This window comes from Choloepus didactylus, chromosome 3 (assembly GCF_015220235.1).
Source record: "Choloepus didactylus isolate mChoDid1 chromosome 3, mChoDid1.pri, whole genome shotgun sequence".
In the NCBI taxonomy this organism is placed as follows: domain Eukaryota; kingdom Metazoa; phylum Chordata; class Mammalia; order Pilosa; family Megalonychidae; genus Choloepus; species Choloepus didactylus.
In genome coordinates, this window is record NC_051309.1 from 16,689,295 (window position 1) to 16,713,821 (window position 24,527).

General features: G+C 42.3%; 1 protein-coding gene across 12 annotated transcripts in view; it reads right to left on the reverse strand.

The window, feature by feature from the left end:
* Positions 1-24,527, reverse strand: part of LDB2 (LIM domain binding 2) — a 413,802-nt gene that overhangs the window by 73,522 nt on the left and 315,753 nt on the right. For all 12 annotated transcript variants that reach the window (XM_037829445.1, XM_037829443.1, XM_037829444.1 and 9 more), the window contains exons 4-5: positions 23,502-23,624; positions 11,660-11,743 (exon numbers count right to left, since the gene is read on the reverse strand). In XM_037829445.1, coding sequence (XP_037685373.1) covers positions 11,660-11,743; positions 23,502-23,624 — 207 coding nt within the window. The remainder of the gene's footprint in view (positions 1-11,659; positions 11,744-23,501; positions 23,625-24,527) is intronic.

Here is a 24,527-nt window from a genome sequence, read left to right on the forward strand (position 1 = left end):
CCAATTCTTCCAGGCACTGGACCATACTCCTGCTGCTATCAGTGGAGGTAACATGAAGGGACCAATATTCTTAAAGGTATAAAAGTAATAACAATAAAAATCTTCATTCAGTTGGGAAATTAAAGGTATATCATCAAAAAAAACATTACTGTAAAACCTAAACACTTTTGTGCCCAGTTGGCAATACTACTTATTTTGAAGAGTTAGGCTTACATAACCAAATAACAAAAAAAATAGCTTGTAGATAGTATTAAAAAGCCAGCCCAATGATAATGATTATACATTTATAATAACATTTATGGCAAACATATTGTTCTGGTTTGCTAATGCTGCCATTATGCAAAATACCACAAATGGATTGGCTTTTATAAATGGGGTTTATTTGGCTGCAAATTTACAATCTGAAGGTCATGAAAATGTCCAAATTAAGGCAACAACACAACACAAGTATACCTTCAGCAAAGGGTCTGGTGTCTGCTGATCCCAGGTTGTGTTCCAGCTCCACTCTCAGTTCCTGTGCATTCTTCAAAGTGTCTCTCTGGGCTGCAGCTCTCTCCAAAATATTACTCGCAGTTGCTCTGAGGTCCTTCTGTCTGTGAAATCCTTTATATGGCTCCAGTGATTCAATTAACACCCACCCTGAATAGGTGGGGTAACACCTCCATGGAAATTATCCAATCAAAAGTTTCACTCACAGTCGATTGAGTCACATCTCCATGGAAGCACTCAAAGGATTCCAACCTAATCAACACTAATATGTCTGCCCCCACAAAATCGAATCAAAGAACATGGCATTTGGGGGACATAATACATCCAAACTGGGACATTCCACCCCCAGTGAAGGTACCTGATTGTTGATGCATTATCTTGGACAATTTATGGCCTTAAGACCATAACTGTGTAACCAAATAAACCCCCTTTATAAAAGTAAATCCATTTCTAGTATTTTGCATAACGACAGTATTAACAAACTGGAACATATATGCACCAAACTCCCTTTGGCTACTCCCTTGTCAGACTTTGGTAAATGATCACTCCCCTTTTCTCCTTTCTTCCACATGGTTTCAGAATCCCAACATAGAATTCAAGGCCATGACCAATCTATGGGAGATGGTGAATGGGATGAGACTTCCTTGGCTTCCTGGTATAGTAATTTAGAGTTTATAAAGTGCATTTTAATCCTCACCTAGTGATGTGGTTGCCACAATTCATAATGTAAATAATTATTCATACATGAGAAAATGGGGGCTTTGAGAGATTAAGACATTTGTCCGATATCTGATAAAAAGTAAGTTACAAAAATGTGAAAAATTGAGCCCTGATCCACTGTTTTCAGGTATTCTAGGGGAGAATTAGTATTTATTATGCTCCTTCTGTGTAGGCTCTATAAACTGTAGCTCATTTAATACTCAGACCAAACTTATGAGACATATTATTATTTCCAGTTTCTGATAAGGAAAGTGGGGTTCAGAAAATATAAGCAACTTGGTCAAGGCCATATTGGAAGTAAGGGGAAGGGTTAGGATTTGAACCCACATTCCTCTGAATCCAAAGCACGTTTAGCTTACTGCCCCATCTAGCCTCCACAGAACAGCCTTCTATTGGCAGGGACATTGCCAAGAGTAGGACATGGCAAAAGTGTTTAGAGTAATGGTATTTATAGCAGTGGAAACTTGAACATGATTTTGATGCTCAACATTAGAGAGATGATTAAATAAATGCTGTCTTATCACCACTCTGGAATATTTGCATCTATTACAAATGGGTAATATGATGACTAATGTAGAAACATCCAAAAGTGTTTACCAAATAATATTAAGAAATTGTATGTATACTGATTACATTTATGCAGAAATTATGTGTATGTAAGGTAAAGAGTAAGAAAAAACACAAAGAAAATATCTTTGGCTGGGATACAGGATAATAAGATGCCTGAGAGCTGTGTTAAACATAAACATAATGCTTAAAAAATGTTTTATACATATCCTGGGCCAAAGGAATCAAACAAGAAATAATCACCAATTAAGAAGTTTGTCCTCCTAAGGCAAATCAGGCTCAAAGGTAAAGGATGATACTGACTGGGTTTTTTTTTTTTTTTTTTAATCTTCATTTTATTGGGATATAGTCACATACCACGCAGTTATACAAAACAAATCATACATTCGATTGTTCACAGTACCATTACATAGTTGTACATTCATCACCTAAATCAATCCCTGACACCTTCATTAGCACACACACAAAAATAACAAGAATAATAATTAAAGTGAAAAAGAGCAATTGAAGTAAAAAAGAACACTGGGTACCTTTGTCTGTTTGTTTGTTTGTTTCCTTCCCCTATTTTTCTACTCATCCATCCATAAACTAGATAAAGGGGAGTGTGGTCCTTGTGGTTTTCCCAATCCCATTGTCACCCTCATAAGCTACATTTTTATACAATTGTCTTCGAGATTCATGGGTTCTGGGTTGTAGTTTGATAGTTTCAGGTATCCACCACCAGCTACCCCAATTCTTTAGAACCTAAAAAGGATTGTCTAAATTGTGTGTAAGAGTGCCCACCAGAGTGACCTCTCGGCTCCTTCTGGAATCTCTCTGCCACTGAAGCTTATTTCATTTCCTTTCACATCCCCCTTTTGGTCAAGAAGATGTTCTCCATCCCACGATGCTGGGTCTACATTCCTCCCCGGGAGTCATATTCCACGTTGCCAGGGAGATTCACTCCCCTGGGTGTCTGATCCCACATAGGGGGGAGGGCAGTGATTTCACCTTTCAAGTTGGCTTAGCTAGAGAGAGAGGGCCACATCTGAGCAACAAAGAGGCATTTGGGAGGAGGCTCTTAGGCACAATTATAGGGAGGCCTAGCCTCTCCTTTACAGCAACCGACTGACTGGGTTTTAAAACTACAACTTATGTGTGAAACCAAGGGAGGAGATGTTTATCTGGTGCAGGATCTATATTTTCCATAGCTCACTAGATAATCTAACTTGTATGATCAGTTTGTCTGAACACCATAGGTGCAGGGAGCAGTGAATGGGAAATGGGATTTGGTGAGCTTGCACAGGCTGGAGTGAAATCCCGACACATCCCAGAGTGATATGGGCAGAGAGTATAAGTATATTTATGGGGCCCCCGAGGAGCTGGGGAGAGATGCGGAAGTGTTGGACTTCCCCACCTGGGTTATTGCTGATTTTCCTGCAAACACTGAGGACTGCCAATTTACGGGGCTGAGCCCTCAATCTGGGAGCTTTCCCTTGTGAGGCTAGTTGCTTCAAGGGAGAGGCTAAGCCTACTTATAATTGTGCCTAGGAGTCCCCTCCAGGGAGCCGCTGCTGCTCAGATGTCGCCCCCTCTCTCTCTAAGCCCACTCGGCAGGTGAACTCACTGCCCTCTCTCCTACATGGGATGTGAAACCCAGGGGCGCGAATCCCCCTGGCAACGTGGGAGATGACTCCTGGAGATGAGCCTGGACTCAGCACTGTGGGATTGAGAGGATCTTCTTGACCAAAACGAGGAAGAGAGATGAAGCAAAGTAGGGTTCCAGTGGCTGAGAGATTTCAAGAGGAGTTGAGAGGTCGCTCTGGAGGGTATTCCTATGCGCTATATAGATACCACCTTTTAGTCTTTAGTGTGTTGGAATGGCTAGAGGGAAATACCTGAAGCTGTCAAACTGCAACCCAGTGACCTTGATTCTTGAAGATGATTGTATAACTATACAGATTGCATTGCATGACTGTGTGACTGTGAAAACCTTGTGGCTCGCACTCCTTTCATCCAGTGTATGGACAGATGAGTGGAAAAATGGGGACAAAAATTAGATGAAGAATAGGGTGGGATGGAGGGGATGGAAAAATTTAGGTATTCTTTTTTGCTTTTATTTTTAATTTGGAGTAAGGAAAAGGTTCAAAAATTGATTCTGGTGATGAACTTATAATTGTATGATGGTGCTGTTAATAGCTGATTGTACACTGTTGATGACTGTAGGGTGTATGAATATATCTCAATTAAACTGTATTAAAAAAGTAAATGAACAATGGGGGGAGGAGGAGAATGGGATGCTTTGGATATTCTTTTTTATTTTAATTCCATTTTATTTTTTGGAGAAATGAAAATGTTCGAAGTTTGATTGTGGTGATGAAAGCACAACTATATGACAATAGTGTGAACAACTGATTGTACACTTTGAATGACTGTATGTTATATGATTATATCTCAATAAAATTACATTAAAAAAAGAAGTTTGTCCTCAAGACTAGGAACAATGCATTTCCAAAATAATGAAAAGGGTAGAATGGCATTTTTAGAGTGAAAATTAAACACTGATTCAGAACAAGGGAGAATAGTGACATTAGAATAAAAATTTGACGTTGGAAACTGAGAGCATTTAGGTTGGAATTTTGCATACGAGAGAGATCTGGGGGCCCACACCATGTTTCATTTCATTTCCTCAATATGTCCAACTGTTCTTCTCCTTACATTTCCTGATCAACTTCTAAGTAGTAACTTTGGAAATGAAGCATATATATTCTTTTTCCTAAATGCTGCAAGATAAGTGAATGTACCTGAGTTCCACTTGAGGTTTTGTCTTTTTTCTCATTCAAAATCTAGTCTTTCATTTACTAAACAACCCATTCACCCCACCATCCATTCAAGAGACATTTACCAAGTGCTTATTGTGACCCCACACCTTCCAAGGCCCTAGAAGTATAAGATGACCTATCTGTCTTCAGGTTGCTCAGTGTCTAACTCAGGAGACAGGAGAGTGGAGCCCACCAAGAGTTAAGCATGAGGCCATGTCCACAGAGCTCCAAGAACACTGGGAGGGGCGGCTACCCCAGCTGGGAGCCAGGACAGCTTCTGAAGGAGGTGGTGGATTAATGAGTCCTGGAGGATGAGAAGGATCAGACCTGGTCAAATTGGGCGGGAACAAGAAGAGCAGGAACGTGTTTCAGGAAATGAATCAAATTGGGCAAAAGTATGGAGCCAAGCAAACATGACCAATTTAGGGAGCTGTAAGTGGTTCACATGGTTACAGGATGTAGTGCAAGATAGGGAAGCCTGCAGGCAAGGCTGGGAAGCAGGCAGAGCCCAGATCATGAAGGGCTTTGAGCGCCAAGATAAGAAGGCACAGTGAAAATGAACATTTCCCTGGTACATCGCAAACAATAAACTTCAGTCAAATTGTAGTCATCTGCAGAGACTAACAAAGATGGGGCAGCCTCAGTGGTATAAGCAGAGCAGGAAAAAGTCTGAGATGAGTTAAGTTCCCCAACTGAAGCCAGAAAGTATGAATTAGAATCAGAACTACTTGTAATACTATATTAAACTCCTTGGCGAAGGGGCTGGCTGTGCCTGAACATAGCAGATGCCACCAAAATATCTCTTGATTAGTTGATTGACTTAACATTGAATAAACAAAAACAAAACCAAAAGAGACTACCCCAGTCCTCCTGGAAGTAGACAACTGTATGGACCAAGGTTGATGTAGCTGTAGTATGCTGAGTTTGCAAGGATTGTCCACTACATTCTTGATAGGAGATACAATGAAAATGGCACATTTCACCCATGGCCATCTTGGACATTAGTGGGGTTTCCTTTAATGTTTAAAGACATGATTTCTGCATTGCCTCCCTCCATTCTTTTCACAGTAGGAAATGAAACAGACCACTTATTTCCTTTTCAATTTTAAAATCTTAATATTTAAACTTATTTAAAGAAAATTAAGTTATTGCATACTGTAAACATTCATGCCCAAGAATTTAACATATGAAATTTGAGATGAAGGCAGTTTCAAACCCTGAGTTAGAAGGAGCTTTCACTTTGATGAAATAGAAGGTGAGAATTAGGAAGTAGGATCAGATAACTTAGTGTGTTGACCTACAGGAACTCTTTTCACGAGCTCTACATCAGAATGATCCAACAGCCAACCCAATTCTGCCCAGAAGAGAGAACCCGAGACCTTGAAAGTCCACACTTGACAAACTGGTGGTGGAAATGCCATATGCATTCATCTCTTTAGCACCCAGCAAGAGTGGTGTTATCACTCCCGTTTCAGAGATGAGGAAACCAAGGCCACACGGCTAGTAAATAGCTGTCCTCAGATACATACTCTTGCTGTCTGACACCCAAGACTTGGCACAGCACAGGACTGCTTCCTCTGACCATATCATGGTGGTACGTGAACAAAACCTGCTCTTGAAATACACCACTCAGGTTGTACAGCTTCGGTGCAAACCACTTACCTTGTGTGAGTGCTCCAAACAAACTTGAAATGTACATTTTAAAACTGTCTGGAATTCCCCAAACCCATCATCATGTTTCTTCATCCTTCTTTGACACTGCTCATGGTGGACCCCTTGTCTAGACCACCTTCCCCATCATCTGCTTGATGACCACCTATTCATTTCTCTGTGTCAGCTCAAGGGCCGTTTCCTCTATAAAGACTCGCCGTCTCTATGAAACTTTCCCTCCTTCGTGCCCTCTCTAGGAGGCAGAGCCCTGGAGTCTGACCAAGGCTTCAAATTGCTACTGTGCAAACTACCAGCTCTGTGACCGTGGGAAGTTACTGCTCTGTGCCTCAGTTTCTTTACCCACAAAATATGACTAAAATAGCATCTACCTCAAGAAGCGGTTTCAAAGATACTACCTGTAAAGCCCACAGCAGCAGTGCCTGGCTAGTAGTAAGTGCTCATTCAGTGTTATCTATTATTTTGTTTGTCACTGTCCCCAGGGCAGCTTTCTTTCCCAGCACCAATTTGTTTTTCTTGCCCACACACTAGTCAGTAGTCTCCTTGAGGGTGGAGATCTGGCACAAAGAAAGTGTCTAATAAATGTTTGTGAAATGAATGATGAATAAAGGGGCTGGGGGAAACTGGTGAGGATCCAGAGCCCCGTGGTTCCGTCCCCAGTGTACAACCATGGAGAAGACCCATTATCATATCATGCGTCAACCCCCTTCCCGGTAGATTGACGACAAGCTTTGTGACGCGCTCCACCCAGTTTCTGGGCACGCCCAACCACAGCAATGTAACAAGGTCCTCCCTCTGCAGCCGGGGTAGCTACCACAGGGAGACTCAATCAGCCAGCCCGGCCTCCCGAGGTCACAGAGGCGGCCTCCGGGGGAGGTGATCCGGCGCCTGGGCAGGTCAGAGCGCGCTCCCCGGGCGAGGGAGGCACCGCCGTCTGCAGCAGCGCACCTCCGGGCGCCGCGCTCCTCCGACCCGGTTAGGCTGGGAGGCGGCGGGAGGGAATGGCAGGTTTTGACAAACCAAATCAAATGACGACAGCTGGTCGTGCTGTCGCTTCCAAAGCATCAGGTCAGCAGAGCTCTCTTTTACCTGCTACCCGGCAAGCCCCGGCGCTCAGCTCCATCGTCTGTGCTCACAACAGCCCGAGATCACCAGCCTGCTTCGCCTGCTCCTTCCCCCTGTCTCCAGAGCTGCCTTCCTCGGGTCAGCCCCGTGGAGCCCTGGCGACAGGTCTCCGTGAAAACAATGTGGAATTTCATGGGGATGAAGGAACTTGTTCCGTACTGCTTAATTTTAGAACGTGTAAGACATGGCAAAATGACATTTCAGAAAGTGGAGTATTTAAATTCTTTATCCTTTCTTTCTAAACTGGAAGCATGGATGTTTTAAAAAAATTCTACTGACTTAGAAGGCCTTGAATTACTATTCGCTAACATATCCGGGTGCCCTCCTTCTCTGATGCTGTGAGTGGTTATGGAAGCTTCTGGTTAACTCTGAGCGATTCTGCAGCCGACTGTCAGTGGCTTGAGGCAAAGGCTGGGGTCCTCGGATGGATGGGGGAGCTTCAGGTTTTAAGGCAACTTTATAATGCATTTTGTGACCACTCAACTGTCTTGCAAATATTAGATGATAAGATTCCCAGGGGGATTTGAAATCCCGGTTCTAAATTGAAGAAATCATCTTTGTTGGTCATTCTCAAAGACCATGGATCTGGCCAGGTCTGACTAGGGGAGCCCCGGTTTTGAGCACCGAGTCTGAGATTCTGCTTGGCCGTGACCTGCCAAGTGGCCGGCGGGTATCCCAAAGAGACGCTCCTGGAAATGTGGCTTCTATCCTGACCCTGCTTCCTGAGCCCTAAAGACCTTTCCCTGGGCTCTTGCAGGCCTTATACCCCCTCCGTTCCGCACACCTCCCGTGGAGCTGCGGGTGGCCACACCCCACCGGCCTTGCCCACCAGTCCATGAGCGCCTTGAGGATGGGGCCCACATCTCTTCCATGACGGAGGCCCAGCACCTGGCACACTTTCAGGAAGGTAGAGTGTCTCCATAAAAGTGTCCTGAACCAATCAATAGATGAATAAATGCATGAGTGAGTGATCCAAGGATGGAATTAAGGCAAGAAAGTCAAATAGCAGTTAAACCAGGATGCATAGTTGGGGAAATAAAATGGCATCGGGCAGACCCAGAGTGAAAGAAGAGATCCGAGCGCCATGTCGCTCCAGCATATGGAACAGCAGTGGACCCATAGTAGGTGCTCAATTAAATTATGATGTCCAACACTTAGTAGTCACTTTCTGTCCAGGCACTGTGCTAAGACCTTGACATGGGTTGTCTCATTTAACCTACACACACACTAAACTCTACAAGGAGCTGATATATTTTTGGCAAAGGAAATGCAGGACCCAATGACTCAAGCTGACTCCCCAGTACATGGCAAGGCAGGACAGACTTGGCCCAGGTAATATCAGTATCATTATTTCTTAAATTCTTATTGAATTTACTGAAAGGCGGCAAAGTTTTGCAGTGAAGCACATGGATTCTAGAGACAGACTTCCTGGGTCCAAGTCCCAGTTCTGCCACTTGGTGGTGTAAAGATGGGTGACTGGCTTCACTTCTCCAGGCCTTGGCTTACTTCTGGGATATTAGGATATTGCACCTGGGGCTGTTGTGAGGCCTGGTTGAGTTGGGAGCTCTAAGGCCCAGGACCTGGTATGCAGCAAATACCACACTGAAGCAAGAGCTTTTCCTAAGCCTTTGAAACACTACCCTGTATTGCCCCAAACCATACATCATTTCCTTGATGCCATCCCCAGGACATGGGGTGGTGTCGTTCTTCCCACTTTGCAGGTGCCATCCCTCAGGCTTCATGGGCTGAAATCAGGGAACCAGGTGAGCCTTATTGACCACATGCAAGTCAACCATTTTATAAGTGAGGATAAGAGGAGGGGGGAGGAGGAAGGAAATTTAGCACCTACAAATCCACATGAAGTGCAACTGAAAGACATAACTCAGAATCTTTCCAGAGGGTTAGCGATCGAGTCTAGGATAGAACCCAAAGTCCCAGGACCTTATGTGGGGTCAGCTGAGGACACACAGTGTTGGAACTCCTTTATCTGCCCTCATGAGGAGGCGCATCCTCACGGGTTTCAATAAACCTCTAAAATGGTCCCTGCCAAAAAGAAATTCTGAACAGCATAGAACTGGACAATTCCACTTCCCAAGGCCCCTTTCCCCCTCTCTGTGCCAGCAGCCCCACTGGAGGCCCAGTGTTCAGAGGCCAGTCGTACTTTCCTACCCACGCTCCTTGGCAAACTTGGGTTTCTCTCTGAATAAGACCCAGGGGCTATTTAGCAGAGAACAAACTTTTCCAGAGATGCCCAGTGGGGAAGGGGGAGGTGGAGGGGATGCAGCTGGCTCTGGCTTTTGCCACCCTTGATTTGACTCTGAGGCATTCAGGCTTCAGAAGGAAAAAGGACCCTGTCATCCTCCTGTTTAACCCCTTCAGAGGCTCCTCATCACTAAATAACTCCCTTGGCCCCTTTGCCTGGCCAGCCAGCTCCAAGACCTGACTCCCAACTAGCTCTTTCCTACTTCCCATGACTTCTCAAGTCATGTCCCAGCATCATCAAACTGCATGGAAGTCCATCCCCTGACCCACGCTGTGGCTTTGCTCCTTCTTTGCCATCTGATGGAAATGTCCTTCCTACTCTTTCCTTCTGGTTTACCTTTGTTCGTTCTTTCACACTCAATTCAGGCAACATTTCCTCTGAGAAGCCTTCTCTGAGTGATTCCTATATGGTGTCTCTGTTTTGTGCTCCCATAATTCCTTCTAGAAACCTCTATTGTTGGATTGGGGATTGAACTCCCTTGTTGCATAAGTCTTTATCTCCATTTCTGTGGGCACGAACCCATTTGTAAATAGGAGCCTTGAAGGACATTATTATTAGTTAAGGTGTGGACTCATTTGTGAATAGGACCTCTGAAGGCCCTGTGTATATGAGGCCAAATTGAATCAGGGTGCGCTGTAATCCACATGGATGAAGTCCTTATAAGGAGGAGAAATATAGTCAGAAGAAGCCAGAAGTGAGTAGAAATCAGAGGGACAGACACAAGGAGAGGGAGACCCTCCATGTGAAGGAGAGCAAGTCCTGCCAGCCTCCGGGACAAAGCAGTACTTTGAAGCTGGGTGTCTGTCCTCCCAAATGGTGAGACAATGAATTTCTGTTGTCTAAGCCAACCCACTGTGCTGTATTTGTCACAGCAACCTGGCAAACTGAGACACACGGTGTTTATTGCTTTGTATGTAATTATCTTTTTATGGGTCTGACCCTCATAGGAGGGAATTTCTGGGTGGCAGGTCCAATGACTTTTGTCCTAGAATGTTCCATGCCTAGCCCAGGACTTGCACACTGGAAAGGCTAAGGATTAACTGTTGAATGATTGAATGACTTGGAAGAATCTGCCCAAATCATTCTTAGTTCACAGAAGAGTCCGCCTGGCCAAATCATTTCTGTATTCCACATATGCAAAATGGTTGCACATAGACGATTGCAATTACAAAACCAAATCCGCAAAGCTGGACTGCACTGCACTCAAGGATAATGAAGGTGCAGGATGAACTTTATGATGGGTTGGGGGCCCTGGAGAAATGAGGTACTGTTTAGTGAAGGAACTCAGTGTCTTAAGGCAAAGGAATGTGGGATGTGGCTAGTGTCTTCTTGTTGCTCCTAGAAGATGATGCTTGCTTTATGAATGAAACCATATCCTCTGCCTGTAACTTGACTCCTAAATTCCACACGAAAAACTGGTATGATACGTGACATCCTCTTAAACCAAAGATAGAGGCTACAGATATTATATAGGCAGTGGATTTTACTTAAAACACTTAGTTTTTTTAAAGTAAAAACCGGCTTCAAATCCAAACAAGAAATATGTGATATGTCTTACACAGAGAATCCAGAAGAAGCCTGTGTTATAGAACTAGGGTTGAATTCCTTCAGGAAAGTCTATAGATGTGGTCTCTCTCTACAGGGAGCACAGGTTCTCCTCTGTGGTGATGGGTCCTTGGGTAGAGATGCAATGGGAGTGAACTCAACAGCAAATTAAAGACCTGTTAAATGAAGTAGTGCCAAAGCTTTTCATGAGGCAGGATCATTTTTAGCCTTTGAATAAATAATTCCACAAGTCATACACGTGTTGAGAGGAAGCTCAACTCTGACAAAGTCTAGGTTTGATGTTTTGTTAGTTAAACCCCATCCTCCACCAAACATACACACACAGACATACATTCATCATAGTTCAGCACATACATAAGGGGCTTTATTACCTCATTTTAACCCTTGGTTCAAGACACATATAAACGCTGAAGTGTTTTTTCAAGTTCACCAGGAAAGATAACCATTCAATTGCTCTTACCCTGAGGTAGTTGAGGGTGAAATTTGTTAGCCCCATCCTGGTGATGTTCTTGGACAGCTGATCCAGGACCTGAGGGTCTTGTGCCTAAACAACAACAACAAAAATCATGCATTTGGTCACTGCAAGACTGTCCCAAGAAAATTTTAGCTTTTGTTTCAGCTGCTAGGAAATGCAACCTTGATGTCGATTTCTCACTGAGCCGCAGGTTGCTGGATATAATTTAATTTACATTTTGAGGACATGTGAATATAATGCTCAAGGACACGTTCAGATCCATTGCGCAAGACCCGTTGCCTGGTGTTCTAGTTTGCTAATGCTGCCAGAATAAAAAAACACCAGAAATGGATTTGCTTTTATAAAAGGGGGCTTATTTGTTTACACAGGTACAGTCTTAAGGCCATAAAGTGTCCAAGGTAACACAACAACAATCGGGTACCCTCAATGGAGGATGGCCAATGGTGTCAAGAAAACCTCTGTTAGCTGGGAAGGCATGTGGCTGGCATCTGCTCCGGAGTTCTGGTTTCAGAATGGCTTTCTCCCAGGATGTTCCTCTCTAGGCCATAGCTTCTCTTAAAAATGTCACTCTCAGTTGCTCTTAAGCATTTGTCTTCTCTTAGCTTCTCTGGAGGAAGAGTCTGCTTTCAATAGCCGTCTTCAAATGTGTCTCATCTGCGGCTCCTCTCTCAGCTCCTGTGTGTTCTTCAAAGTGTCCATCTTGGCTGTAGCAAGCTTGCTCCTTCTGTCTGAGCTTATATAGGGCTCTAGTAACTAATCAAGGCCCACGCTGAATGAGCGGGGCCACACCTCCATGGAAATTATCCAAAAAGAGTTATCACCCACAACTGGGTAGGGCACATCTCCATGGAAACAACCTAATCCAAACGTTCCAACTTAATCAACACTAATACGTCTGTCCCCACAAGATTGCGTCAAAGAACATGGCTTTTTCTGGGGGACATAATATATACAAACTGGCATACCTGGGAAAACCAAACTGGCTCAGAGGAGGTCTCAGTCCCTGGCAGTAAGGGCTTCACTTCGTCCGTGAGAGGCTCTGGCATTGGGTCTTCAAGCCAACAGCCGTGAAGTCCTGCCAGGGCACCTCCGGGGTCAGGTGGCACTTCCCAGAGCCAGTGAGGCCCGGGATTTGGCAGAGGCATGCTTTGGGGTTGGTCTTTGTTTCCTGATATGATGGTGGTGGTGTTTTTAACAGCTTGGAGTTGGGAAATGTATTTGAAACTTTTGCAATTGCCATGAAAAAACATATTTTTTCAGAATTCTAACTTTCCTCTCCAGTAAGCTGAGGCTAGAAATAGATGTCCTCAACAATTTTCATTCTGCAGGACTATAAGGGTAAGCATCATATTTTCCAAAATGTCAGCTGCATTTAAAGGAGGGATGTATAGAGCTCCATGGGCCACACCAAATGTTCTGATTGGCAAGAAAAAATGAAAACTCTTTTGGATTCCATTTTAACATGAGTCTTATCTTGGTTGATGCTTTTTCTTTCTATCTTTCCTAACTGGTATAAAACAATGGGTGCTAAACAGAGGAAGAATAGGAAATATCCATTTATCTCCACTTTTGCCTTCATGAGAGTATCTTAGCAATACTAACATGACTTTTATCTATTCTTTCCTGTACTTAATTTTCCTCATGGTGGTATTGCCAATGGCTTTGTGTACATAAAGAAACAAAATGGGGGGCAAGATGGCAGACTGGTGAGCTGTATGTTTTAGTTACTCCTCCAGGAAAGTAGGTAAAAAGCCAGGAACTGCGTGGACTGGACACCACAGAGCAATCTGTCTTTGGGCATACTTCATACAACACTCATGAAAACGTGGAACTGCTGAGATCAGCGAAATCTGTAAGTTTTTGCGGCCAGGGGACCCGCGCCCCTCCCTGCCAGGCTCAGTCCCGGGGGAGGAGGGGCTGTCAGCTCCGGGAAGGAGAAGGGAGAATTGCAGTGGCTGCTCTTATCGGAAACTCATTCTACTGATTCAAACTCCAACCATAGATAGACTGAGACCAGACACCAGAGACTCTGAGAGCAGCCAGCCCAGCAGAGAGGAGACAGGCATAGAAAAAAAACAACACGAAAAACTCCAAAATAAAAGCAGAGGATTTTTGGAGTTCTGGTGAACACAGAAAGGGGAAGGGCGGAGATCAGGCCTTGAGGCGCATATGCAAATCCCGAAGCAAAGCTGATCTCTCTGCCCTGTGCACCTTTCCTTAATGGCCCTGGTTGCTTTGTCTATTAGCATTTCAATAACCCATTAGATCTCTGAGGAGGGCCGTTTTTTGTTTTTTTTTTTTTTTTAAATCCTTTTTGCTTTTTCTAAAACAATTACTCTAAGAAGCTCAATACAGAAAGCTTCAAAGAATTGAAATTTGGGCACGTCAAAGAATTGAAATTTGGGCACGTCAAGTCAAGAGCAGAATTAAGAGAGCTCTGAGACAAAAGGGAATAATCCAGTGGCTGAGAAAATTCACTAAACAACACAACTTCCCAAGAAAAGGGGGGTGTCCGCTCACAGCCACCATCCTGGTGGACAGGAAACACTCCTGCCCGTCGCCAGCCCCATAGCCCAGAGCTGCCCCAGACAACCCAGTGTGACGGAAGTGCTTCAAATAACAGGCACACACCACGAAACTGGGCGTGGACATTAGCCTTCCCTGCAACCTCAGCTGAATGTCCCAGAGCTGGGAAGGGGGAGCAGTGTGAATTAACAGAGCCCCATTCAGCCATCATTTGAGCAGACTGGGAGCCTCCCAACACAGCCCAGCAGCCCAGAACTGCCCTGGGGAGACGGCACTCACCTGTGACATAGCACAGTCATCCCTCAACAGAGGACCCGGGGTGCACAGCCTGGAAGAGGGGCCCACTTGCAAGTCTCAGGAGCCATACGCCAATACCAAAGACTTGTGGGTCAGTGGCAGAGACAAACTGTGGCAGGACTGAACTGAAGGATTAGACTATTGCAGCAGCTTTAAAACTCTAGGATCATCAGGGAGATTTGATTGTTAGGGCCACCCCCCCTCCCCGTCTGCCCAGAAACACGCCCCACATACAGGGCAGGCAACACCAACTACACACGCAAGCTTGGTACACCAATTGGGCCCCACAAGACTCACTCCCCCACTCACCAAAAAGGCTAAGCAGGGGAGAACTGGCTTGTGGAGAACAGGTGGCTCGTGGATGCCACCTGCTGGTTAGTTAGAGAAAGTGTACTCCACGAAGCTGTAGATCTGATAAATTAGAGATAAGGACTTCAACTGGTCTACAAACCCTAAAAGAACCCTATCAAGTTCAGCAAATGCCACGAGGCCAAAAACAACAGAAAATTATAAAGCATATGAAAAAACCAGACGATATGGATAACCCAAGCCCAAGCACCCAAATCAAAAGACCAGAAGAGACACACCACCTAGAGCAGCTACTCAAAGAACTAAAGATGAACAATGAGACCATAGTACGGGATATGAAGGAAATCAAGAAGACCCTAGAAGAGCATAAAGAAGACATTCCAAGACTAAATAAAAAAATGGATGATCTTATGGAAATTAAAGAAACTGTTGACCAAATTAAAAAGATTCTGGACACTCATAGTACAAGACTAGAGGAAGTTGAACAACGAATCAGTGACCTGGAAGATGACAGAATGGAAAATGAAAGCATAAAAGAAAGAATGGGGAAAAAAATTGAAAAACTCGAAATGGACCTCAGGGATATGATAGATAATATGAAACGTCCGAATATAAGACTCATTGGTGTCCCAGAAGGGGAAGAAAAGGGTAAAGGTCTAGGAAGAGTATTCAAAGAAATTGTTGGGGAAAACTTCCCAAATCTTCTAAACAACATAAATACACAAATCATAAATGCTCAGCGAACTCCAAATAGAATAAATCCAAAAAAACCCACTCCGAGACATATACTGATCACACTGTCAAACATAGAAGAGAAGGAGCAAGTTCCGAAAGCAGCAAGAGAAAAGCAATTCACCACATGCAAAGGAAACAGCGTAAGACTAAGTAGTGACTACTCAGCAGCCACCATGGAGGCAAGAAGGCAGTGGCACGATATATTTAAAATTCTGAGTGAGAGGAATTTCCAGCCAAGAATACTTTATCCAGCAAAGCTCTCCTTCAAATTTGAGGGAGAGCTTAAATTTTTCACAGACAAACAAATGCTGAGAGAATTTGCTAACAAGAGACCTGCCCTACTGGAGATACTAAAGGGAGCCCTACAGACAGAGAAACAAAGACAGGACAGAGAGACCTGGAGAAAGGTTCAGTACTAAAGAGATTCGGTATGGGTACAATAAAGGATATTAATAGAGAGAGGGAAAAATATGGCAAACATAATCCAAAGGATAAGATGGCCGATTCAAGAAATGCCTTCACAGTTTTAACGTTGAATGTAAATGGATTAAACTCCCCAATTAAAAGATATAGATTCGCAGAATGGATCAAAAAAAATGAACCATCAATATGTTGCATACAAGAGACTCATCTTAGACACAGGGACACAAAGAAACTGAAAGTGAAAGGATGGAAAAAAATATTTCATGCAAGCTACAGCCAAAAGAAAGCAGGTGTAGCAATATTAATCTCAGATAAAATAGACTTCAAATGCAGGGATGTTTTGAGAGACAAAGAAGGCCACTACATACTAATAAAAGGGGCAATTCAGCAAGAAGAAATAACAATCGTAAATGTCTATGCACCCAATCAAGGTGCCACAAAATACATGAGAGAAACATTGGCAAAACTAAAGGAAGCAATTGATGTTTCCACAATAATTGTGGGAGACTTCAACACATCACTCTCTCCTATAGATAGATCAACCAGACAGAAGACCAATAAGGAAATTGAAAACCTAAACAATCTGATAAATGAATTAGATTTAACAGACATCTACAGGACATTACATCCCAAATCACCAGGATACACATACTTTTCTAGTGCTCACGGAACTTTCTCCAGAATAGATCATATGCTGGGACATAAAACAAGCCTCAATAAATTTAAAAAGATTGAAATTATTCAAAGCACATTCTCTGACCACAATGGAATACAATTAGAAGTCAATAACCATCAGAGACTAAGAAAATTCACAAATACCTGGAGGTTAAACAACACACTCCTAAACAATCAGTGGGTTAAAGAAGAAATAGCAAGAGAAATTGCTAAATATATAGAGACGAATGAAAATGAGAACACAACATACCAAAACCTATGGGATGCAGCAAAAGCAGTGCTAAGGGGGAAATTTATAGCACTAAACGCATATATTAAAAAGGAAGAAAGAGCCAAAATCAAAGAACTAATGGATCAACTGAAGAAGCTAGAAAATGAACAGCAAACCAATCCTAAACCAAGTAGAAGAAAAGAAATAACAAGGATTAAAGCAGAAATAAATGACATAGAGAACAAAAAAACAATAGAAAGGATAAATATCACCAAAAGTTGGTTCTTTGAGAAGATCAACAAGATTGACAAGCCCCTAGCTAGACTGACAAAATCAAAAAGAGAGAAGACCCATATAAACAAAATAATGAATGAAAAAGGTAACATAACTGCAGATCCTGAAGAAATTAAAAAAATTATAAGAGGATATTATGAACAACTGTATGGCAACAAACTGGATAATGTAGAAGAAATGGACAATTTCCTGGAAACATATGAACAACCTAGACTGACCAGAGAAGAAATAGAAGACCTCAACCAACCCATCACAAGCAAAGAGATCCAATCAGTCATCAAAAATCTTCCCACAAATAAATGCCCAGGGCCAGATGGCTTCACAGGGGAATTCTACCAAACTTTCCGGAAAGAACTGACACCAATCTTATTCAAACTCTTTCAAAACATTGAAAAAAATGGAACACTACCTAACTCATTTTATGAAGCTAACATCAATCTAATACCAAAACCAGGCAAAGATGCTACAAAAAAGGAAAACTACCGGCCAATCTCCCTAATGAATATAGATGCAAAAATCCTCAACAAAATACTTGCAAATCGAATCCAAAGACACATTAAAAAAATCATACACCATGACCAAGTGGGGTTCATTCCAGGCATGCAAGGATGGTTCAACATAAGAAAAACAATCAATGTATTACAACACATTAAAAACTCGAAAGGGAAAAATCAATTGATCATCTCAATAGATGCTGAAAAAGCATTTGACAAAATCCAACATCCCTTTTTGATAAAAACACTTCAAAAGGTAGGAATTGAAGGAAACTTCCTCAACATGATAAAGAGCATATATGAAAAACCCACAGCCAGCATAGTACTCAATGGTGAGAGACTGAAAGCCTTCCCTCTAAGATCAGGAACAAGACAAGGATGCCCGCTATCACCACTGTTATTCAACATTGTGCTGGAAGTGCTAGCCAGGGCAATCCGGCAAGACAAAGAAATAAAAGGCATCCAAATTGGAAAAGAAGAAGTAAAACTGTCATTGTTTGCAGATGATATGATCTTATATCTAGAAAACCCTGAGAAATCGACGATACACCTACTAGAGCTAATAAACAAATTCAGCAAAGTAGCGGGATACAAGATTAATGCACATAAGTCAGTAATGTTTCTATATGCTAGAAATGAACAAACTGAAGAGACACTCAAGAAAAAGATACCATTTTCAATAGCAACTAAAAAAATCAAGTACCTAGGAATAAACTTAACCAAAGATGTAAAAGACCTATACAAAGAAAACTACATAACTCTACTAAAAGAAATAGAAGGGGACCTTAAAAGATGGAAAAATATTCCATGTTCATGGATAGGAAGGCTAAATGTCATCAAGATGTCAATTCTACCCAAACTCATCTACAGATTCAATGCAATCCCAATCAAAATTCCAACAACCTACTTTGCAGACTTGGAAAAGCTAGTTATCAAATTTATTTGGAAAGGGAAGATGCCTCGAATTGCTAAAGACACTCTAAAAAAGAAAAACGAAGTGGGAGGACTTACACTCCCTGACTTTGAAGCTTATTATAAAGCCACAGTTGCCAAAACAGCATGGTACTGGCACAAAGATAGACATATAGATCAATGGAATCGAATTGAGAATTCAGAGATAGACCCTCAGATCTATGGCCGACTGATCTTTGATAAGGCCCCCAAAGTCACCGAACTGAGCCATAATGGTCTTTTCAACAAATGGGGCTGGGAGAGTTGGATATCCATATCCAAAAGAATGAAAGAGGACCCCTACCTCACCCCCTACACAAAAATTAACTCAAAATGGACCAAAGATCTCAATATAAAAGAAAGTACCATAAAACTCCTAGAAGATAATGTAGGAAAACATCTTCAAGACCTTGTATTAGGAGGCCACTTCCTAGACTTTACACCCAAAGCACAAGCAACAAAAGAGAAAATAGATAAATGGGAACTCCTCAAGCTTAGAAGTTTCTGCACCTCAAAGGAATTTCTCAAAAAGGTAAAGAGGCAGCCAACTCAATGGGAAAAAATTTTTGGAAACCATGTATCTGACAAAAGACTGATATCTTGCATATACAAAGAAATCCTACAACTCAATGACAATAGTACAGACAGCCCAATTATAAAATGGGCAAAAGATATGAAAAGACAGTTCTCTGAAGAGGAAATACAAATGGCCAAGAAACACATGAAAAAATGTTCAGCTTCACTAGCTATTAGAGAGATGCAAATTAAGACCACAATGAGATACCATCTAACACCGGTTAGAATGGCTGCCATTAAACAAACAGGAAACTACAAATGCTGGAGGGGATGTGGAGAAATTGGAACTCTTATTCATTGTTGGTGGGACTGTACAATGGTTCAGCCACTCTGGAAGTCAGTCTGGCAGTTCCTTAGAAAACTAGATATAGAGCTACCATTCGATCCAGCGATTGCACTTCTCGGTATATACCCGGAAGATCGGAAAGCAGTGACACGAACAGATATCTGCACGCCAATGTTCATAGCAGCATTATTCACAATTGCCAAGAGATGGAAACAACCCAAATGTCCTTCAACAGATGAGTGGATAAATAAAATGTGGTATATACACACGATGGAATACTACGCGGCAGTAAGAAGGAACGATCTGGTGAAACATATGACAACATGGATGAACCTTGAAGACATAATGCTGAGCGAAATAAGCCAGGCACAAAAAGAGAAATATTATATGCTACCACTAATGTGAACTTTGAAAAATGTAAAACAAATGGTTTATAGTGTAGAATGTAGGGGAACTAGCAGTAGAGAGCAATTAAGGAAGGGGGAACAATAATCCAAGAAGAACAGATAAGCTATTTAACGTTCTGGGGATGCCCAGAAATGACTATGGTCTGTTAATTTCTGATGGATGTAGTAGGAACAAGTTCACTGAAATGTTGCTATATTATGTAACTTTCTTGGGGTAAAGTAGGAACATGTTGGAAGTTAAGCAGTTATCTTAGGTTAGTTGTCTTTTTCTTACTCCCTTGTTATGGTCTCTTTGAAATGTTCTTTTATTGTATGTTTGTTTTCTTTTTAACTTTTTTTTTCATACAGTTGATTTAAAAAAGAAGGGAAAGTTAAAAAAAAAAAAAGAAAAAAGAAAAAAGACAAACAAGGAAAAAAAAAAAAAAGATGTAGTGCCCCCTTGAGGAGCCTGTGGAGAATGCAGGGGTATTTGCCTACCCCACCTCCATGGTTGCTAACATGACCACAGACATAGGGGACTGGTGGTTTGATGGGTTGAGCCCTCTACCATAAGTTTTACCCTTGGGAAGACGGTTGCTGCAAAGGAGAGGCTAGGCCTCCCTGTATTTGTGCCTAAGAGTCTCCTCCTGAATGCCTCTTTGTTGCTCAGATGTGGCCCTCTCTCTCTGGCTAAGCCAACTTGAAAGGTGAAATCACTGCCCTCCCCCCTACGTGGGATCAGACACCCAGGGAAGTGAATCTCCCTGGCAACGTGGAATATGACTCCCGGGGAGGAATGTAGACCCGGCATCGTGGGATGGAGAACATCTTCTTGACCAAAAGGGGGATGTGAAAGGAAATGAAATAAGCTTCAGTGGCAGAGAGATTCCAAAACGAGCCGAGAGATCACTCTGGTGGGCACTCTTACGCACACTTTAGACAACCTTTTTTAGGTTCTAAAGAATTGGGGTAGCTGGTGGTGGATACCTGAAACTATTAAACTACAACCCAGAACCCATGAATCTCGAAGACAGTTGTATAAAAATGTAGCTTATGAGGGATGACAGTGGGATTGGGAATGCCATAAGGACCAAACTCCACTTTGTCTAGTTTATGGATGGATGTGTAGAAAAGTAGGGGAAGCAAACAAACAGACAAAGGTACCCAGTGTTCTTTTTTACTTCAATTGCTCTTTTTCACTCTAATTATTATTCTTGTTATTTTTGTGTGTGTGCTAATGAAGGTGTCAGGGATTGATTTAGGTGATGAATGTACAACTATGTAATGGTACTGTAAACAATCGAAAGTACAATTTGTTTTGTATGACTGCGTGGTATGTGAATATATCTCAATAAAATGATGATTAAAAAAAAAAAAAAGAAACAAAATGTAGGCAAAAACAGTTATAGTCTATCAGTTTTCATGTCAATTTCTGGAAGGTCTTGAGTCTCTTGAATTACTTTTTGGACATTGATCTAATATTTATTGAACCCTTCCATGGGCCTGGAAGAGTTGATCCTAGAGAGGCACCAAGTAGTAGTGGCTGACCTCAAGAAGTTTACACTTCACTCGGAAGACAGGATAACAATAAATGAATTTAAAAGGATATAGTGCTGCTGCTGCTAAGCAATAGTCTATACCTCCTGAGGACCTACTGTGTGCCAAGCACTGTTCTATGTGTTTTATGTGCATTAACTCTTTTAACCCTCAAACAAATCCTGTGAAGCAAGCTCTATTATTGCACCCATTTTATAGATAAGGGACCAGAGGCCCAGAGATGTCACATCCTTGGCCCAAGGTCAGATGGGAGCAGGGATGCAAACTCACATGGTCTTATTCCGGGGCCCATGCTCCAAACACCAGCCTCTGCTGCCTCTCATGCTATTAAGAAAGAGTAATACCAGTGGATACTTTGGGCTGCTTCAGCAAGAGTGGAGGACTTGAACTGGGCTTAGAAACATGAAGAAGGACTAGGGGTGTGGATAGGTGTGCTGGTTTGGATGTATTATGTCCCCCAAAATGCCATGTTCTTTGATGCAATCTTGTGGGGCGGACATATTAGAGTTGATTAGGTTGGAATCCTTTGATTGAGTGTTTCCATGGAGATGTGACTCAATTGTGAGCAAGACCTTTGATTGGATAATTTCTATGGAGGTGTTACCCCACCCATTCATTTTATAGGACTGGAGTCCTATAAAAGAGTTCAAAACAGAAGGAAGTGCTGTAGCCAAGAGAGACACTTTGAAGAACACACAGGAGCTGAGAGTAGAGCTGGAACACAACCTGAGATCAGCAGATGCCAGCCAGGTGCCTTCCCTGCTCACAGAGGTTTGCCAGATCCCATTTGCCTTCCTTTGGTGAAGGTATACTTGTGTTGATGCCTTCATTTGGACATTTTCATGGTCTTCAGACTGTAACTTTATAACCAAATAAACCCCCTTTATAAAAGCCAATCCATTTCTGGTATTTTGCATAGCGGCAGCATTAGCAAACCGAACAATAGGCAACAAAATGCAGCAGGAGAAAGGGGGAGCCACAGCTGGAAACCCCACGGTCAATGGGAAGTGCAGAGAATGGGTTAACCAGTAGGTCAGGAGGAGGGGGCCAAGGACAGGAGCCTGGGGGGTCAGACTGAAGCCAGTTAGTTGGGAGGCAGTGGGCTTAACAGCCTGGGTTTGGGAGTCTGAACCAGCTGGGTTGAAATCTTGATTTTGACACTTTCAGGCTGAAAAACATTGTGCAACTTATTGAACTTCTTTGCGCTTCAGTTTCTCATCTCTCAAATAGGAACGATAACTCACCTCTTTGAGTTGCTGTAAGGATTAAATACAATGTATACAAAATGTTTAGCACAAGGCTTGGCAGAGTAAGCATCCAATAAATACTAGCTACTGTTATTTTATTATCCTTTAACTGTACAGGGCTTAACTGTCAGGCTCATTAAGTCTGATTTTGCTCCAAAGTTATTTCATGGAAACTGCTGCTTCATGCACTGTGGAGGAGGGATTTGTTTAAGTTGATACGTTTTGACTATGTAAGAAATTGCACCTGACTACTTTCTGTCAGTTCTGATCTTAAAACACATTTCTAGATTGGCAGAGTCAGTCTTTGCATCTAGATGGTGCTCGGTAAATTCAGTGACTTCCGGCCAAACGAAACCACAGAACCCCAGATATCCCACCTCAATATCCAGCACCGTGGTTAGGGAGGACAGACTCCTGTACGTAAATCTAAGGAACCTGAGTCACCCATCACATCAGATGGTTTTAATCAAAACTGGAAACTGTTCTTCTGACTTTTTTTTTTTTATTTCTTTCCCAGTTTATTTGCCCAGGCAGAGTAGTCCTTGATAATGACTGACTGGAACTTAAGAAAAGTACAAACTGTTTACTGAGGTCACCTCAATTTGGAGTTTAAAATAAAAAAAAAAAAGTATCAAAAACAGTCTCACAATGCACCAAAACCAGAGGGTGAAAAAGGGCCTGAGGATTAAAATACTTGAGGGCAAAACTCAATATTTAGAGTTAATTACCCAAAGTGTAAAAACTGGAGTTCTTCCCTGAGAGAAAACTATGCTTTCTCCTCTTGAGTAAAAGGGGGGTGGAGGGTGGAGGTGAGGGGTGGGGTAAAAGTAAGAAAAGAAAAATAGAATCAAATTACTTACATGCATGGCTAGAATGCTTCTTGGGACTAACTCTCTGTATTGTCTAATGGTAAAGTGCCACGTTTTTATTCTCATGAGATCATCAAAGGTGAACTCCAAAGTCAGTCTGCCTTCTGTACAGACCTAGAAATGACAAACACATTTGGTACATACATCGTGACTGACACATTTTGTAGATCATACATCAGCTACTCAATGTGGTCTCCCTTACTGTCCTTGGACATTGTTGGCTTTTGGCAAAGATGACACAAGCTCTTTATCCAAAGCAGGAAGAGACGAGTGTAAATGTTGGAGTCAGTGTCCCTGGGTTCTAAAGCCAGAGCTACTGCTTATTAGTCATGTGATCTACTAAAACTCTATGATCCTCCATTTGTGCATCTGTAAATATGGGGAGGAAACCCAGCTTGCAGGGCACTGTATGTACCCCTCTCCCCGCAAAATGGTACTCTTTTAATTAGTGCTATTTCCTCTACTTTCCTCATCCTTCTGTCATTGAATCTTGAATTCGTGTTCTAATCTTGTTTATGCTACCCTGGGAATGAGTATCTGATAAAATTATTCATTCTCAAGTGTTATATACTACAAGGTGACTCAGCCTAGAGGAATTTTTCTTTCACAAAAGAGAAATTCTAGAAGATGATGCTTAACCCAAGGTAGTGAGTATCAGAAACACAAGTGGAGAGCAGAGGCATGTTTAGAGAATACTCCTTGAATCACATCCCATCACATCACTCAGCAATGAACAATTCTGATTGCATAAAGGGTCAGTCTTTGGAAGGCAATTTTATCTTTTTAAGAAATATGTGTATTATTAATGAAACATAATGGTATACCTAAGATTCTTTTCCTTGATACAGTGATGAGTAGCAAGGTGGTGCTCTTCTCTTCTTTTGATATTAAAATGATTTTTAGCATGCCCGTCCTACTTTATTTACATTTCTTTTCACTGTTAGCAACTTTGAGATGGAAGAAAATTAGGCATCCACACACCACTGAACCTATTTCTACTATAAGACAGGAAGTGGT